The sequence below is a fragment of the Cetorhinus maximus genome, chromosome 23 (genome assembly GCF_964194155.1).
Source record: "Cetorhinus maximus chromosome 23, sCetMax3.hap1.1, whole genome shotgun sequence".
Taxonomy (NCBI): Eukaryota; Metazoa; Chordata; class Chondrichthyes; order Lamniformes; family Cetorhinidae; genus Cetorhinus; species Cetorhinus maximus.
This window is the reverse complement of record NC_135901.1, coordinates 63,904,025-63,922,261: the sequence shown is the minus strand read 5'-3', so window position 1 is coordinate 63,922,261 and position 18,237 is coordinate 63,904,025. Positions and strand designations below refer to the sequence as shown.

Sequence of the window (18,237 nt, the reverse complement as noted above, 5' to 3'; positions counted from 1 at the left end):
CACACCAGTGTATTCACAAGTGACTGCAGGGGTTGGATTCTGCTGTTAATCACATCTAGGACTGAACCATGTTCATTCTGACAGTTGGGGTTTGTTTTTGCTGATGTTAATAATCCCGGTAACTGGGCTGGAGTTTAATATTCTGGATAAAGGTTAAATAAATCAGCTTAGTGTCCAATACACAGTGCTCGAGTCTATGATTTCTCTAAGAAGAGGAGACTGATTGATGTTCTTTTAATGACTTTTCTGGCCTTGGTCCTTCTCTCCTTTGTTAATGGAAGATGTGCATTTATATAGCACCTTTCACAGCTTCAGGATGTTCCAAGGTGCTTTACAGCCAGTGAAGTCTTTTTGAAGTGTAGTCCCTGTGTAATGTGGGAAATGCATGTCGGACCAGCCGTGAACTTGGTCCAAATCATGGAGCCCCTCATCTTGCAGGAAATCCACCCCAGCCACAAGGACGAGGTTCTGATGGCACCGCCCCGGGTGTCTCAATGGGATCCACGAGGTCGCTGGACATAACACGTCACCCAACAGTGATTAATCCCAAACAGCAGACCCCCAACAAGGGACTGGCGAGGAGTTTCCCCTCTCACAGACCACAATGGGACTGGCGAAGAGTTCGTGTCTCATGGTTTTGATCCCTGGAAAAGCAAAAATAAGCCGTGCGAGGCCATGAAGACCCCGACACCAACAATAAACTGGTCCTGTGTGGGTCAAGACTCCGGATACAGGGTGACAGAGAAATGCAAACAACAAACTGGTCCTGTGTGGGTCAAGACTCCGGGTACAGGGTGACAGAGAAACACAAACAACAAACTGGTCCTGTGTGGGTCAAGACTCCGGGTACAGGGTGACAGAGAAACACAAACAACAAACTGGTCCTGTGTGGGTCAAGACTCCGGGTACAGGGTGACAGAGAAATGCAAACAACAAACTGGTCCTGTGTGGGTCAAGACTCCGGGTACAGAGTGACAGAGAAACACAAACAACAAACTGGTCCTGTGTGGGTCAAGACTCCGGGTACAGGGTGACAGAGAAACACTAACAACAAACTGGTCCTGTGTGGGTCAAGACTCCGGGTACAGGGTGACAGAGAAATGCAAACAACAAACTGGTCCTGTGTGGGTCAAGACTCCGGGTACAGGGTGACAGAGAAATGCAAACAACAAACTGGTCCTGTGTGGGTCAAGACTCCGGATACAGGGTGACAGAGAAATGCAAATGCCAATATGGATCGTCCAGCTCACCAACCACAACACCCGGGTGGAGACCTTCACAAGAAAGAGGGGAATTGAACAATCACAAGACCCCCCAGTACAAGCCAGAAAAACAGATTCTGGAAACTTAACCACACAAAACCCATCATTACTCTGTAATCACTGGGTGGGTGAAATATTTAAACCAGAGAGAGTCGGAGCCATAGAAAAGGAGTGTCTTAATCTGAATCAAACAATTATTCACCTTGCCAAATCATTTAAACCCACCATAATACCAGAAAAGTTCCCAAACAGAGGCTACAGCTTTTACCAGTGTGAAATAACAATGTACAAACCCAGACAGACTAGTGAAATTCAACAGAAAAATCACACAAAAAGACTTTTCTGATTACTCAATTTCAGATAGGCCACCTTCACCGCACAGATCAGATTGGATTCCTCCAGAGAATGAAATGAACACTGAAATATCTAACTTCATCAAAGCAACTCAGGAATAGAGAGAATCCCTGATGTAAACGGTAAACAAAACCTCATGAGGAGAGAAAGACAAGCGATCAGAGAATTAAAAGTCAATACAGATATTGTCATAAAACCAGCAGAAAAAGGCAGTAACATAGATATGGACAGACAACAAAACCTTATTGAAGCAAACAGACAGCTCAACAAGACAATTTCTGCACCAAGTGAACTAATTCCATGTATCAACAGAGACAAAAAGAAGTTAAGAACAGACTAACAGAACTTAAAGATTCCAACTACATGAATCGAAAACAGATGGAATACCTAAAGGGACAGCAGCCACAACCAAGGTATTTTACAAAATACATAAACACCTGGACACCTGACGGTATCATGAGAAATCCTCCAAATTTCAATCATTACAGGTTGTGGCAGTGAATCATACAGAATGGCAGAACACACTGATTCATTTTTGAACCCCGCCCCCTAGCTCAATATTACCCCAATTACATTAAGGATACTTACCGCTCAGAAAAATCCCTCACCGCACCCTCCCGACAGCACACTCTTCACAATGGAAATTGAGAGTTTGGAAAGCAACATAGAAACAGAGGGATTCCAGTCATCCAAAACATCGTGAATAAATTTCCACAATCTCATAGACCAGGCAAAGGCATAATCTGATTATTATATCTGGGACTAACAAAAAACAACTTTGAATTCAGATGGAGAATACAATCTTCAAATTAAAGATATAGCCACTCGCAAAAAATTTGCACACCCCTGCCCCTCCCCCCATGTTAATATATAAATGTGTGGGGGAATGGGAAGAGAGTGTTTTCAAAGAATGTTCCAAGCTACCATTATGTTATTACAGATTTCTAGATGATACGTGAGGAGTTTGGTCCCACACAGATACAGAACTGGAGGAATCTGTACAAACAATCACTATCTGACTATCAAAATCAAAGTTACAGCAATGTTAAGAAACGTGAACTTATCTGTCTCTCTGGGATGTTTTCTGGCTGGAGACTGAGGACTTGGAGTCCCAGCATTCCCTGTGAGTTCCAGCACGTGTCCAGAGTGGGACAGGCAGTGTGGGCTGAGGAGAAGAGATTGAACCATTTGGAGGTTTGCAGTTGTTGAGGCAATCTGAGTCAGAGCAGCTTTGAGGGATGTGAGAGGCTAGATTCTTGAATGTGGAGACCCTTGTGAGGGAGACAGAGTTTTGACGAGATTGTGTGACTCCCAGTGAACACTGACATCTGGGTGGGTTGCTGAGAAATCTGTGGGATCTGTCTTGGTTGTCTGCCATTTAGTGTGCTGTGCATTATGTTTGACCACAGTTGCCTGTTACTTCATATTTTTCTCATGTTAATTCTGAATGTTAGAGTATAAGATAGACATTGCCAATTGTTTTGCTTTTCTGACTTTGTATAATAAAGTTTAACTTGTTTGTTTAAAACTGTGGAAGCTTGTAATTTTATTCTCTTAGTACTTGAGATTTCAAATATTGTCTCCTTTAAACAAAAAGTTACTGGTCCCTAACCAGATTGAAACAATAAATACAGAAATAAAATGAATTTCTTAGACACCACAGAGTTCAAACTAACACAAGAAGATAACACAAAACACATTGGCAACAAAGGTTTTCTTCAAACCAACAGACACGCACACCCTACTACATACCAAAAGACGCCATGCTAAAGACACCTTCCATGGATTAGTGAATTCACAACTGCTGCAATTCCATGGTATTTGTACAGAACAGGTAGATTTAACAGTGTAGTCAATACCTTATTCACTGCGTTGTGGCAGAGGGGATATGCAAAAAGTTTCCTTAAACATATCAAATCCAATTTTTGGAAAGAATTAGACAACTCTCCAAGATTAAATAGATTAGGCCCCAAAAATACCACTTATTATGGGATATTGCAATAAGACCCTACATGTAAAGAAAGTAATTAAAAATAATTTTGAAAACTTAAATGAAGGAATCAACTCACTAAACCAATATAATAACAGCCTTTAGAAGGAATAAAAACCGAAAGGATCTTTATGTTAGCAGCAAGATGAGCACACAAACCACAACAAATTGTGGGAATAGAAACTGTATAACATTTAAGCACTTAAAAGTCCTGAAAACAAGACAAAAATTCAACACAGGGAAAACACCCCTTTAAACCACAGAATCAAAAATGTGAACAACAATGTTGTTTATGTAATCCGATGTAAACATTGCAAAATCTGATACATGGGAGAGACAAGGAACAGATTAAGAACTAGACTCACATCGTGACATTAGACGGAAGAAAGAACAGGAAGCCATCAACAAACATTTTATTGAATATGGACCGGACCCTTTTGAAATGACAAGACTGGAAACAAATCCACATTGGTTTACATTGCAAAGGAAGAGCAAAGAGGGACAGTGGATTCCAAATTTAGTAACAATGTTACCAAAAGGTTTAAATTAAAGAAAAAAAAGTGTTAATACAAGAAAACTGTTAATATTTTCATTAACTTGAATGATTCCCATTCTGGGAGGTTTGGTGAGATGGGAAAGAGCTATTCACACCTCCAGGGAAACCACTGTCAATGAGTTTACCCTTGTGGAAACGTGCCTTAGATTTCAGATGTTGTCACATATCTGGGTAGGTCCCTTTACAATTTACTTGAAGCCTTCTAGAAGCTTGGCAAATATTGCAGTTGTAAAAGGTCAGGTGACCTTTAGCAGCTATTTTTAAGGTTCCTTGCGCCCATTTAAAAGAAATATTAGCTTGTTTTTACAAAATCTACCACATCACAACTCTACATTCATGACAAGATTCCCCCTCTTCCATTCCTTTAAGTGGGTGACTTAAGCTCTGGCTCAATCTCACACTTTGCTCTAATTCTACCAAATAACACAGCTCACAACAACAGAACATCTTTCATGATTTTATTAGTCATTTTGAATGTTCCAGATGTGAATGTGATCGTGAGGCCAAGCAGTATATGGTACTGGAGTTAGGATCTTGTCTCTTTGGAGGTGTGGGTTTGAATCCCACCACTGCTAAAGTTTTGGGTGGTTTGCTCTGCTAGGTTGTTCCAGAAAGTTCTTCATGTGGGCAAGGGGCAGCTGAGCTGTGCAGTGTTTCATTCTGGTCGGGAGAATGAGGAGAGACAGAGGCAGTAAATTACAGGTGACCAGGAAAGGGTGGGGGAAGGGCACAGACTGGACAGACCGAATACCATTTCTCTGTAACACTCCATATCCATTCTATCATCCTTCCTGAGTAGTTGTGGCCGAGTAGTTCAGGCGATGGGTTTGAAATCCAGTGGGTTCTCCTCACGCAGGTTGGAAACCTGTCAACTCCTCTTCTCATCATTACTGATTATAACCAATCGGAGAATTAATTAGCAGTTAAATGGAATAAAAACCATCCAAATTCCCTGTGTTTCTTATTTCCATTCATCCCAAACGTTCATTAAATTTGCAGTCTGAAATGGAAGAATAATTGGCCAGGTGGGCGACATCCTTGCTTTCTGGGTGTTTGTCCCCTCTTCGGCCTCTGTCACTCTCGGTGTATGTGTCTGTGTGTGTTCCTCTGTGTGGGTCAACGCGGTTCAGTTCCCTGAGGGGGTGAACACAGTTTTAGCATCACAAATTTAATTCACATTAGTTGTGTAGCTTCATAATAAAATGTCACAGAGAAAAAAAATCAGGGTGAAATGTACAAGAGGAGTTTGTCTCTTTCTATGTCTGGACTACTACAACAACAACTTATATTTATATCGCAGTTCAACATAAACATCCCACAGGAGAATTATGTAACAAAATATGACACTGACCCACACAAGGAGACATTAGGTCAGATGGCCAAAAACTTGGTCAAAGAGGTAGCTTTTAAGGGTCTTGGAGGAAAGTGAGATCGAGGCGGAGAGGTATAGGGAGGGAATTCAAGAGCTTGGGACCTTTGTAACTGAAACCATGGTCACCAATGGTGGAGCAATTCTGATTGGAAATGTACAAGGGGCCAGAATTAGAGGTGCAGAGATATCATGGGGTTTGAGAAGGACACAGAGAAAGGGAGGGCAAGGGCATGTAGGGATTTGAACACAAGGATGAGAATTTTAAAATAAAGACATTTCTTGACTCGGAGCCAATATGGGTCAGCAAGTACGTGGGAGATAGAGGATTGGTACTTGCCATGAGTTAAGACACGGGCAGCAGTTTTGGATGAACTCAATTTATGGAGGGTAGAAAATTAGGTCAAAAACCAACAAGCAGGACTTCAAATGTAGTCATCTTCAGATTATTCCCAGTGCCACATGCAAGTAAGTACAGAAATAGGAGGATAAGACAGATGAATGTGTGGCTGGAAAGATGATGCAGGAGGGAGGGATTTAGATTCCTGGGACACTGAGCCTGGCTCTGGTGAAAATGGCACCTGTACAAGCCGGACGGGCTGCACCTGAACAGAGCTGGGACTGAGTTCGTTGCAGGGTGTTTTGCTAGTGCCACTGGGGCGGGGGCTTTAAACTAACTTGGCAGGGGTGTGGGAACCAGGAGAGAGCATTAGAGAGGAATACCAGGGTGCACAAAATATGGGGAGAGACCGATAGCATGAGAAAATAGAATCAACAGTTAATAGTTGGAGTCGGAGTAAGAGAGAAAGTCATAATGACTAAATCAGGGTTAGTGTGCATGTATGTGAATGCATGGAATATAGTAAATAAGATTGGGGAGTTACAAGCGCAGATTGCCATGTGGAAATATAATGTTGTGGCGATAACAGAAACCTGCCTCAAGGAAGGGCAGGACAGGGTGTTAAATATTCCCGGGTATAAGATGTTCAGAAAAGACAGAAAAGGTGGAAGGGTGGCAGTATTGGTTAAAGGGAGCATTGTAATGCTGGAGGAAGAGGATGTCCCAGAGGGTTCAAGAACTGAATCAATTTGGCTAGAGCTAAGGAACAAATAAGGTGCAATTACGTTCTTCGGTGTCTATAGACCACTGGGAAGCATGCAGAGGAACAAATCTTCATGGGAATGCAGACATCATAGAGTAATTATAATGGGGGACTTTAATTACCCGAATGTAGACTGGGACAATGGTCGTGTCAAGGGTGGAGAGGGCCAAGAGTTCCTAGTGTGTGTTCAGGAGAATTTTCTACAGCAGGGTGTGTCCAGTCCAACAAGAAAGGATGCACTGTTGGGCCTGATTCTTGGAAATGAGGTGGGCCTGATTCTTGGAAATGAGGTGGGCCTGATTCTTGGAAATGTGGTGGGCCAAGTAGATCAAGTGTCAGTAGGGGAACATTTAGGAGGCAGTGATCATTGTATAGTAAGCTTTAGGATGATGTGAGAAAAGGACAATGTGCAATTCAGAGTAGGAATAATTAACTGGGGGAGGGCAGACTTCAATGAGGCAAGAACGGAGCTGGGTTGGATAGACTAGAACCAAAGGTTGGTGGGAAAAACTGCAGCTGAACAATGGGCTACCTTCAAAGAAGGAATGGTTCATGCACAGTCAAGGTATAATTCCTCCAAAGGGAAAGGTAGGGAAAACAAATCTAGAGCTGACTGGATGAAAAAGGAGATAGAAATCAAGATTAAGTAGAAAAAGTGTGCTTATGACAGGTGTCATGTAAAAAATACAATAGAGAACAAAGCTGAATACAGAAGGTTCAGAGGGGAGTTGAGAAAGCAAATAAGAGAAACAAAGAGGGGTCATGAGAGAAGACTGGTAGCCAAGACAAAGGGGAATCCCAAAGTCTCCAATTGAGTCAAAAATAGTAAGAGGATGGTCAAAGGAAAATAGGACTGATCAGGGACTAAAAAGGGGATTTGCACAGGGAGGCAATAGGCATGGCTGAGGAGTTAAATGAATACTTTGCATCTGTCTTTACGAAGGAAGCAGATGCTACCAAGGCCACGGTGATAGAGGAGGAAACTTTGTCACTAAAATGATTCAAAATTGATAAGGAGGAAGTGTTGGATAAACTGTCAGTACTTAAGGTTGTCAAGGCACTGGGACCGGATGAGATGCAACCAAAGATATTGAAGGAAGTAAGAGTGGAAATTACAAGGGTATTGGCCATAATCTTTCAGTCTTCCCTAGGCTCAGAGGAGGTTCCAGCAGACTGGAGAATAGCAAACATTATGCATTTATTCAAAAAAGGTTGTAAGGATAAGCCCAGCAATTACAGACCAATCAGTTTAACTTCAGTGGTTGGGAAGCTTCTAGAGATAATTATATGGGATAGAATTAGCAGTCACATAGAAAAATGTGGGTTGATGAGGCAGAGCCAGCATGGATTTCAAAAGGGGAAATCATGTTTAACTAACTTGCTGGAGTTTTTTGAAGAGGTAACAGAGAGGGCTGATGAGGTTAATGCTGTTGATGTGGTGCGTATGGACTGTCAAAAGGCATTTGATACAGTGCCACACAACAGACTTGTAAGAAAACTAATTGCTCGTGGAATAAAAGGGACAGTGGCAACGTGGATACAAAATTGGATGAGTAATAGGAAACAGAGGGTAATGGCCAATGGATATTTTTAGGGCTTGAGGAAGGTTTGTAGCATCTGTGGCTTCTGTGCCGTAATAATTCTGTGATTCTGTGATTGACACATCACCTGTCCTGCCATCCTTAATGTGTTTTAAATAATTACTCAATTATATTAATCACCTATTTATAATGCTTTCTAATACATTTATTAACTTTACCTCCAATTTGAATACTATTTTAAACCTTAAGAATAGAATAGGCCTTAACCACACACCAGTTACTCACCAAACTTTCCCTGTGGTAGAGCAAGAACCAATTCCAACAGTGTGAGAAACATAAAAAAAGGAAATGAACATCTCCTCCCTTCACTTCACCAAACTCCCTCTCTCACCAAACTCCAAGTATGCATTCGTTTGCCTTAGCTGCTCTGAAGAGGCCTGTATTTATAGCCAACTAAACAGGGGCTAGAATAACCAGATTCAACCAATTAGCGAATTAACTACTCAGCTCTCACAACAGAGAGTGAATTTACCCTGTCTAAACTGCAAGAAAACAAGAACTTAGCCTGCTTACACAGCACTTTCCTGTTACTGCTAAGGGAGTAAAGGTTATCGGGGATCGGCTCCTTGTGGAGTTGAAGCCACAATCAGATCAGCCACGATCTTATTGACTGGCTTAGCAGGCTCAAGGGGTCGAATGGCCTACTCCTGCTCTTAATTAATATGTTTAATACAGTACGTTTGATACAGAGCTGAGTTATTTGACTTATAATCACAATATTAACCCCGATAACTGGGCTTGAGTTTATTATCTGCAGAAACAGACCCCAGTGAACATGATTCAGTCCTGGATGTGATTGACAGTAAAATCCAATCACTGTAGTTACTTGTGAACTCGCTGGTGTGTCAGCAGGTGGGATGACTGAGTGAATCCCTTCCCACATTTGGAGCAGATGAATGGTCTCTCTCCAGTGTGAATTCGCTGGTGCCTCAGCAGGGTGGATGAGATAGCGAATCCCTTCCCACACTTGGAGCAGGTGAACGGCCTCTCCCCAGTGTGAACTCGCTGATGTGTCAGCAGGTAGGATGACTGAGTAAATCCCTTCCCACACTCGGAGCAGGTGAACGGTTTCTCCCCCGTGTGAACGCGCTGGTGTGTCAGCAGATGGAATGACTGAGTGAATCTCTTCCCACACTCAGAACAGGTGAACGGCCTCTCCCCAGTGTGAACTCGCTGGTGTACAGTGAGGTTAGATGATCGCCTGAACCCAACCCCACAGTGAGAACACCTGAATGGTCTCTCATCAGTGTGAACACGGTGGAACATCACTTCCCCAGAACTTTTAAAACACTTCCCACAGTCTGAGCATTTAAAAGGTCTCTCGTCAGTGTGAACTCGCTGATGGGACATCAGGTCTCTGGAGCTTTTACAGCACTTCCCGCAGTCTGGACATTTAAAAGGACTCTCCCCACTGTGAGTTCGCTGATGTTTCAGCAAGTGGGATGACTGAATGAATCTCTTTCCACAATCGGAGCAGGTGAACAGCCTCTGGCTAGTGTGAATTTCCAGGTGATTCCGCAGGTTGGATGAATCAATGAATCCCTTCACACACTCAGGGCAGGTGAACGGTCTCTCCCCAGTGTGAACTCGCTGGTGTGTCAGCAGGTGGGAGGAGGTAGTGAATCCCTTCCCACACTCAGGGCAGGTGAACGGTCTCTCCCCAGTGTGACTGCGCCGATGTCTCTCCAGGTCAGATGGGTAATTGAACCCTTTTCCACAGTCTCCACATTTCCATGGTTTCTCCCCATTGTAACTGCATTTATGTTCTGACAGGCCAGATGATCGGCTGAAGCCTCGTCCACACACAGAACACGTGTACGGTTTCTCCCCACTGTGAATGGTGCTTTTTCCTTCCATGTTCAAAATCCAACGACATTCAGGTTACGATAAATTGGGCGACTGCATCAGATCCTGATGTGATGTTTGGATTGAGTTTCCCGACTGCAAATCCTCGCCTTCTAACACCCTGTGGAATTGATTTAAAACAGAAAAAAAGGAGTGAGAGAGAACCCACAAAAACACAAAGGCAGGTTGTGAAATTGAGCTGAATGAATCAGGTAATTTGTGGGGCCGGCACAGGGAAAAGGGACTGTTAAAGCTGATGGATTGTCATAAAAACCCAACTTGTTCACTAAGGTCCTTCAGGGAAGGGAACCTGCCACCCAGTCTGGGTATAAGCAAAACCCTGGCTTCTATGGGAAGAGAGAAGGAGAGAGATAGAGATGGGAGAGGTACCAGGTAAAGCAGAGGGATTTTATATATCTGGAACTCGACCAGAACTTTGACAGAATTTCCCAAACCCTCAACCTCCTCCACCTAGAAGGACCAGGGTAGCAGGTGTATGTGAACATCATCACCTCCAATTTCCCCTCCAAGTCACACACCATCCTGACTTGTCTGACATCCAGTACTAAATGAGCAGAAATTTCCTGCATTTAAATATTGGGCAGATTGAAGCCATTGTCCTCAGTCCCCGCTACAAACTCCACTCCCTAGGCACCAGCTCCATCCCGCTCCCTGACAACTGTCTGAGACTGAACCAGACTGTTCACAAACATGGTGAAATATTTCACCCCAAGATGAGCTTACAACCACATATCCACATCATCACCAAGACCACCTATTTCCACCTCAGTAACATCGCCCGACTCCAGCCCAGTCTCAGCTCATCTGCTGCTGAAACTCTCATCCATTCCTTTGTTACCTCGAGACTTAACTATCCTAACGCACTCCCGGCTGGTCTCCCACATTCAACCTCCCTGTAATCTTGAGGTCATCCAAAACTGTGCTGCCCGTGCGCTTACTCGCACCAAGTCTTGTTCACCCATCACCCCTGTGCTCACTGACCTACAAAGGGTTGGGGCTAAGGAGAACCTAAATTATAAACTTCTGATCCTTTCAAATCCCTCCATGGTCTCACCCCTCCCTATCTCTGTAATCTGCTCCAGCCTCACAACCCTCTGAGATATCTTCACTTCCTCAAATTCCATAATCCTGACTTGAAATTTTAATTGCTCCAGATTTGATCACAACTGCTGCACATTTCCCCTAAAAGGATGGCAGACACACGTGCATACTGCTGCACATCACCCCCAGCAGGGAGGAGGTGATGGATTAATGGCATTGTCACGACACGAGTAATCCAGAGGCCCAGGTTCGAATCCCACAGCAGATGTTGGAATTTGAATTTAATAAAAACCTAATTCAAAGTCTAATGATGACCATGAAACTATTGTTGTAAAAACCCATCTGGTTCGCTAATGCCCTTTAGGGAAGGAAATCTGTTGTCCTTACCTGGTCTGGCCTAGATGTGACTCCAGAGCCACAGCAATGTGGTTGACTCTGAAATGGCCAAGTGAGACACTCAATTGTATCAAACCACCACTGAGTCACAAAAAAGGAATGAAACTGGACAGACCAGCCAGCATCGACAACAGCAAATCTCAGCCCCTGTCGACCCTGCAAAGTCCTCCTTACTAACATCTGGGGGTGAGTGCCGAAAGAGCTGTCTCACAGGCTAGTCATAAAACAGCCCAACGTAGTCATCCTCACGGAATCATATCTTACAGATAATGTCCCAGACTCCACCATCGCCATCCCTGGGTATGTCCTGTCCCACCGGCAGGACGGACACAGCAGAGTTGGCAGCACTGTGGTATACAGTTGGGAGGGAGTTGCCCTGGGGGTTCTCAGCATCGACTCCGGACCTGATGTAGTCTCATGGCATCAGGTCAAACATGGCCAAGGAAACCTCCCCTCGATTGCCACATACTGCCCTCCCTCAGCTGATGAATCAGTGCTCCTCCATGTTGAACACTACTTGGAGGAAGCACTGAAGGTGGAAAGGACACAGAAAGTACTCTGGGTGAGGGACATCAATGACCATCACCAAGAGTGGCTCGGTAGCACCACTACTGACCGAGCTGGCTGAGTCCTAAATGACATAGGCGGTGAGGGAACCAACAAGAGGGAAAAACATACTTGACCTCATCCTCCCCAACCTGCCTGTCACAGATACATCTGTCCATGACAGCATCAGTAGGAGTGACCACTGCACAGTCGTTGTGTAGACGAAGTCCTTCCTTCACATTGAGGATATCCTCCATTGTGCTGTGTGGCACAACCACTGTGCAAAATGAGATAGGTTTCGAACAGATCTAGCAACTTAAAACTGGGCATCCAATAGGTGCTGTGGGCCATCAGTAGCAGCAGAATTGTACTCGAACATAATCTGTGACCACATGGCCCGGCATATCCCCCACTTGACCATTATCATCAAGCCAGAGGATCAACTCTGGTTAAATGAAGAGTGCAGGAGGGCATGCCAGAAGCAGCACCAGGCATACCTAAAACTGAGGTGTCAACCTGGTGAAGCTACAACACAGGACTACTTGCAAGCCTATCAGCATAAGTAGCAAGTGATAGGCAGAGCTAAGTGATCCCACACCAACGGATCGGATCCAGTCGTGAATGGTGGTGGATAATTAAACAACTCACTCGAGGAGCAGGCTCCACAAATATACCTATCCTCAATGATGGAGGAGCTCAACACATCAGTGCAAAATATAAGACTGAAGCATTTGCTACAATCTTCAGCCAGAAGTGCCGAGTGAATGATCGATTCACAAATACCAGTCTTCAGCCAATTCGATTCACTCCACGTGATATAAAGGAATGGCTTGAAGGCACTGGGTACTGCAAAGGTTATGGGCCCTGACAATATTCCGGCAATAGTACTGAAGATTTGCACCGGAACCTTCCGCACACCTAGCCAAGCTGTTCCAGCACAGCTACAACGCTGGCATCAACCCTACCTGGCTATGTGAAAAATTGCCCAGGGATGAGGAGAAACTTCTTTAGCCAGAGAGTGGTGAATCTATGGAATTCATTGCCACAGAAGGCTGTGGAGGCCAGGTCATTGAGTGTATTTAAGACGGAGATAGATAGGTTCTTGATTGGTAAGGGGATAAAAGGTTACGGGGAGAAGGCGGGAGAATGGGGTTGAGAAACTTATCAGCCATGATTGAATGGTGGAGCAGACTCGATGGGCCAAATGGCCTAATTTCTGCTCCTATGTCTGATGGTCTTCTAATTCTCTGTAAAAGGAGTTACAAAAGCCATCACTGTCAGGACAGGATAGAAACTCAGAACAAACAATTCTAGATACTATGGAACATTTTTCCTCTCTTGTTCCTCCAAAGCCTCTAATCCATGTCCCACACACTCTCCCTCCTCCCTGTGCTGAAATCCAGTGAGAGTTTTGGACAACTCTTTCAGTATCTTTTTAATAAATTAGTACAACTGGAGATAACAATATTTCTGATCATTCACTTCAGTCATTACTCGTGACAAGTCATTAATCTGAAACCCGTTGACCGACCATACAGAATAGCAGACATTAACCTTGTGTTCAAAACTCATAGTGTGGAGATTTAATGAATGATCGTGAAGATGGTTTGTCCAAACCTCCCAGGGTTTCCTTCCTTCCTTCTCTCCCTCTCTAACTAAGTTAAACCTGGGATCAGTCTCATGGCCCATTCCGGTTCCTGCTTCTCTTCCTGATGACTAATTAACTCCAATCAAACACTGAGAAGACTGAAGACACTGTTTTCGGTCCCTGCTCCAATCTCCATTTCTCAGATAACAACTCCATCCCTCTCCCTGGGAACAGTCTGAGATTAAACCAGTCTGTTCACAACCTTGCTGTTACATTTGATCTCGAGATGAGTTTCTGACCTCATATCTGTGCGATCATCGTCTGTTTCCACCTCCGTAACATCACACAACCTCACCCTGTCTCAGTGCGTTTGCTGCTGAAACCCTCATCACTGCTGTTGTTACCTCCAGACTTGATTATTCCAACACACTCCTGGCTGGTCTCCCACATTCAATGCTCTGCAAACTTGGCACCATTGCTGTTGGTGTCTTCACTGGCAGCGAGGCCCATTGCCCTAACACCCTCTGCTTCCTGACCTGCCTTGGCTCCTGGTGAAGTAACAACTTGATTTTAAAATTCTCATCCTTGTTTTCAAATCCCTCCATGGCCTCGCCCCTCCCTATCTCTGAAATCTCCTCCAGCCCCACAACCCTCTGAGATATCTGCACTGCTCTAACTCTGGTCTTGTACATTCCCTATTTTAAATGTTCCACCATTAGTGTCCATGCCTTCAGTTCCCTCAACCGCAAGCTCTGAAAATCTCTTCCTCCATCTCTCCATCTGTCTACCACACTTTCCTCCTTTAAAACACTCGAGTATTGATTAAAAAATAGACATTCTGTCAAAACTTTTTAATCTTGTATACAACAGGAAATCAAGAATACCAAATTTCAGTCAGTCAGCCTCGTAATGCGTCTCACTTCCTCTTGCTGGAAGCTACATATATTCATACACAAGGACCTGTCCTCTGCAGACAGAAGGAACATGTCCAGGCTTGGGGCCTTTGGTTGAATTAAACAAAAGCACGGGGGGGACGGGAGATGATCGCTCCCTGGTGTATTCTCCGTGGCAATGCCTTAACCAATCAGAGCTGACTGGCCAAACCAATCATCACCCTTTCTCGTGCAGTATAAATTGTTGTTCACTTTGAAATTTGGTTTTGAGGTGTCAGCTGTGGCTCAGTTCATAGCACCCTCGCCTTTGAAACAGAGGGTTGTGGGTTCATGTCCCACTCCCGGAAACCAAGAACTGTGATTGTACTCGAAAGAGTTGCAATCTGTGTACTGTTGATAACTCGAAAGAGTTTGAAATTTGGTTTTCTTGCATCTGTCCGGATGAGTGCAATGTGAAAACCTTCAACAGCATGTCTCTTTTTTAAGAAATGCTTAAATTCTGTACGAATGAGTGACTATGGGTTTACAATTCTATTGTTGCTGATCTAAAAGTCCCGGTGACCGCACATTCGATGACTGCCTCCCTCAGGCCGTGTTGTCACTTTATACAACGCATGCGCCCTGTAGCACATTGCACACCCCTCCTTGGAATGGTGCGCGCATGCGCATTGCTGCACCTGCCGCTAGAAAGATGGCGGTCGTTAATTCGGGCCTTCCCCCCGCAGCGCCGAGCAAACGCAAGAGCGAAGGCTCCTTATTGAGAGTTTGGGGCCGACACCGTGAGTTTATGAAGCTTCCCAACTCACCTGCCAGCCCTCTCTAAGTTCACGGGTTTGTTTTCTGCACTGGGTCCGCACTCGGTCTTTCTAAAATTCCTATTTTAAATCCGCTCGCTCGAGATGTCTACCCGTCTGGCTCCACCGGCTGCGCATGCTCCAACGCAGTGATTGACGCCTTCATCGGACCAATAGCAAGAGGGGGAGGGGCTGCTCCTCCAACCAATCGGAGTGAATGAGGGGGCGGAGCGGAGTGAGTGTGAAGCATGCGCAGTGTGAGTGTAGGAGCCGGGATGAAGGATTGAAAATGCAGCCGGAGAGAAAAGTCCGAGTGCAGGAGAGGAATGGAGCTGGAGAGTGGACTAGGAGGGTTTACAAACACCCGGTGTAGGACTCCAAACCCGGATTAGAAACTCTGTCTTTCTTTCCACAGATGCTGTCAGACCTGCTGAGTTTCTCCAGCATTGTTGTTTTTGTTTCAGATTTCCAGCATCCGCAGTATTTTGCCTTTATCTTAGAAACTCCCAGAGCTGAATTTACACCGGGCGTTTGGAAACACCTTTTAAGAAAGGGAGGATTTACACACAGCAAACTCAAACCAAGAGATGTGTCTGTCTCTTAATTTCTATCCTGGACTGACCTGCTGAAACACAGTGAATTCACACTGGGGAGAGGCTGTTCATCTGCTCACAGTGTGGTAAGATGTTCAGGACATCATCCCACTTGCTGAGATACCAGCGCATTCACACTGATGAGGGACTTTTTTAATGCCCAGAGTGTGAGAAGTGCTTTAAAAGGTGTGGGAAACTGATACCCCATCAACATGCCCACACTGACCAGAGACCATTCAGATGTTCTTACTGTGGGACTGTGTTCAGGCAGTCAAGGGACCTTATTCGACAGGTGCAGTCACACTAGGGAGAAACCATTCAGCTGCTCTAAGTGTGGAAACAGATTCACTCAGTTGCCCCATCTGCAGACACCAGTGAGTTCACACTGATGAGGCCTTTTAAAGTCACATGGACTCAAAACATTAACTCAAGTTGACAAGTAACTACAGTGATTGGATTTAGCTGTTAATCACATTTGGGACTGAAGCATGTTCAATAGCCTGTTTCTGCTGATAATAAACTCCATCCCAGTTATGGGGTTAAAATTCTGGATAAAAGTCAAACAAATCAACTTTGTGTAAAACGCACTTGTGTATCAAGTCTTTTTCATATCTCTACAGAAGTCATTTCCTTTTGAAATGCTCTCCCTCTCCACTGTCTGTTCCATTCTCACCTCCAACAGCAAGTGTGAGGAGCTCATGGAGCTTCTTTGTCACTAAGATTGAGTCAATCCGATCAGCTGCTTCCCTCCCTTCCCCTAGTCCACCGGGTCAACTGTCTCGAAAGCTCCCCCCATGTCTGAGCTCTGAACTCAGTTCTTTTTCCAGTTTCCTATTTCCCTTCATAGCCCCTCAGTGCTCATCTTGCCCATGAGACTCGCCTTCTGCTCCAGTGATCCTATTTACACTGAATTGCTGACCATTCAACTTCTCCATGTTGGCTGATATTATTCATGTTTTTTTCTCTCTCTTCTGGTACTGTTCCTCACACCTTTAAATCCACTGTCATCATCCATCCTAAAAAAAGGATCTATCCTTGATCCCTCCTATTTCTCATCTACATGCTACCACGAGGTGACATCATCCAAAAGCACCATGTTAGTTTTCACATGGACACTGACAATGCCCAGCTCTACCTCACCACCATCCCTCTCCATTCCTCCACTGTTACTAAATTATCAAACTGCTTATCCTGCATCTAGTACTGGATGAGCAGAAATTTCCTCCTTTTAAGAATTGAGAAAATCAAAACCATTGTCTTCACTCACCAGTGTAAATTCCGTTCCCTAACTCCAGAGCCCATCCCTGAGGTAACATTGGGATGTGTTGTCCTATGTTTGTCAAGCCAGTAATCTTTGTTCCTGAGAGAGAGAGAGGAGAGGGGGGAGGGGGAGGAGAGCCATTCCTATAAAATTCAACACATTTCTGAAGATTTTATAAGGTGACAGTGATTTCTTACAGATCTCCCAACCTTGAGAAGGGAATATTCTTATTGACTTCTCGCAACTGATTTTTGGCTAACCTCACTGTTTCTAAGCTGTGAGCTTGTTTTCCTAATTTTTTGATGGCAAACCGTGGGTAACATACTAAAGCTACTAGAATGATCAGAATCAGCAACACAATTCCTTGAGCTGCCATCAAGAATAAATGCGATAACTATCGACTGAGATTCATCCTCCCCAACTGCTGATCATTTCTCACAATCTAAATTATTGACATGTCGTAAACACACCTGGTTCAAACAGAAGTTCATGCACGAACTTTAAAGATTCTCCAGCTCTCTGTTCACCTGCATCCACCTTGTGGATATTTTCTAAATTCAGATTCTATTGCCCCCTTCACTTTAATTTTACTCCTTCTGATCGGTACCAGTGTGTTTAATTCTATCCTGATAGTTCGAAAGTCAGTTCCTCTATGGAGTGTGTGTCAATGTCTTGATTTAAAATGTCTCATTCAATTTTCCACAATAATCACTTCATGTTGTTCTGTTGTTAAGTAGCTGAGTATGCCTGGGACCTGTTCTTCAGTGCAGGGTCACCATGCATTTCCACATGGCGATCTGGGAGGGATGGATCCGACGGCTGGGTTAGATAGAGAGTGTGGGGATGGCAGATTCAGTAGTGGAATTCAAAGGGGAATTAGACCAAAAGCTGCAGCATGTCCAGGGAAAAGGTGGGGGAGTGGGACCAGGTGAGTTATTTCCAGGAGAGTAAGAGGTCTCCCTTTTCAGACGGAGATGAGGAGATTTTTGTTTTGTTTTTTCAGAGGGTCGTTAGCCTGAGGAAT

General features: G+C 44.3%; 2 protein-coding genes across 2 annotated transcripts in view; both read right to left on the bottom strand.

Moving 5' to 3' along the window:
* LOC144697683 (uncharacterized) overlaps positions 1 to 18,237 on the bottom strand; it is a 672,764-nt gene that overhangs the window by 397,692 nt on the left and 256,835 nt on the right. The gene's annotated exons all lie outside the window — the stretch shown is intronic.
* On the bottom strand, positions 583 to 10,201 carry LOC144698318 (uncharacterized). The gene is made up of 2 exons (XM_078570272.1): positions 9,062 to 10,201; positions 583 to 5,296 (listed from the first exon to the last, which is right to left on the bottom strand). Exons 1-2 carry the CDS (start codon positions 10,090 to 10,092, stop codon positions 5,134 to 5,136), a joined length of 1,194 nt encoding a protein of 397 aa, XP_078426398.1. The 5' UTR covers positions 10,093 to 10,201; the 3' UTR covers positions 583 to 5,133.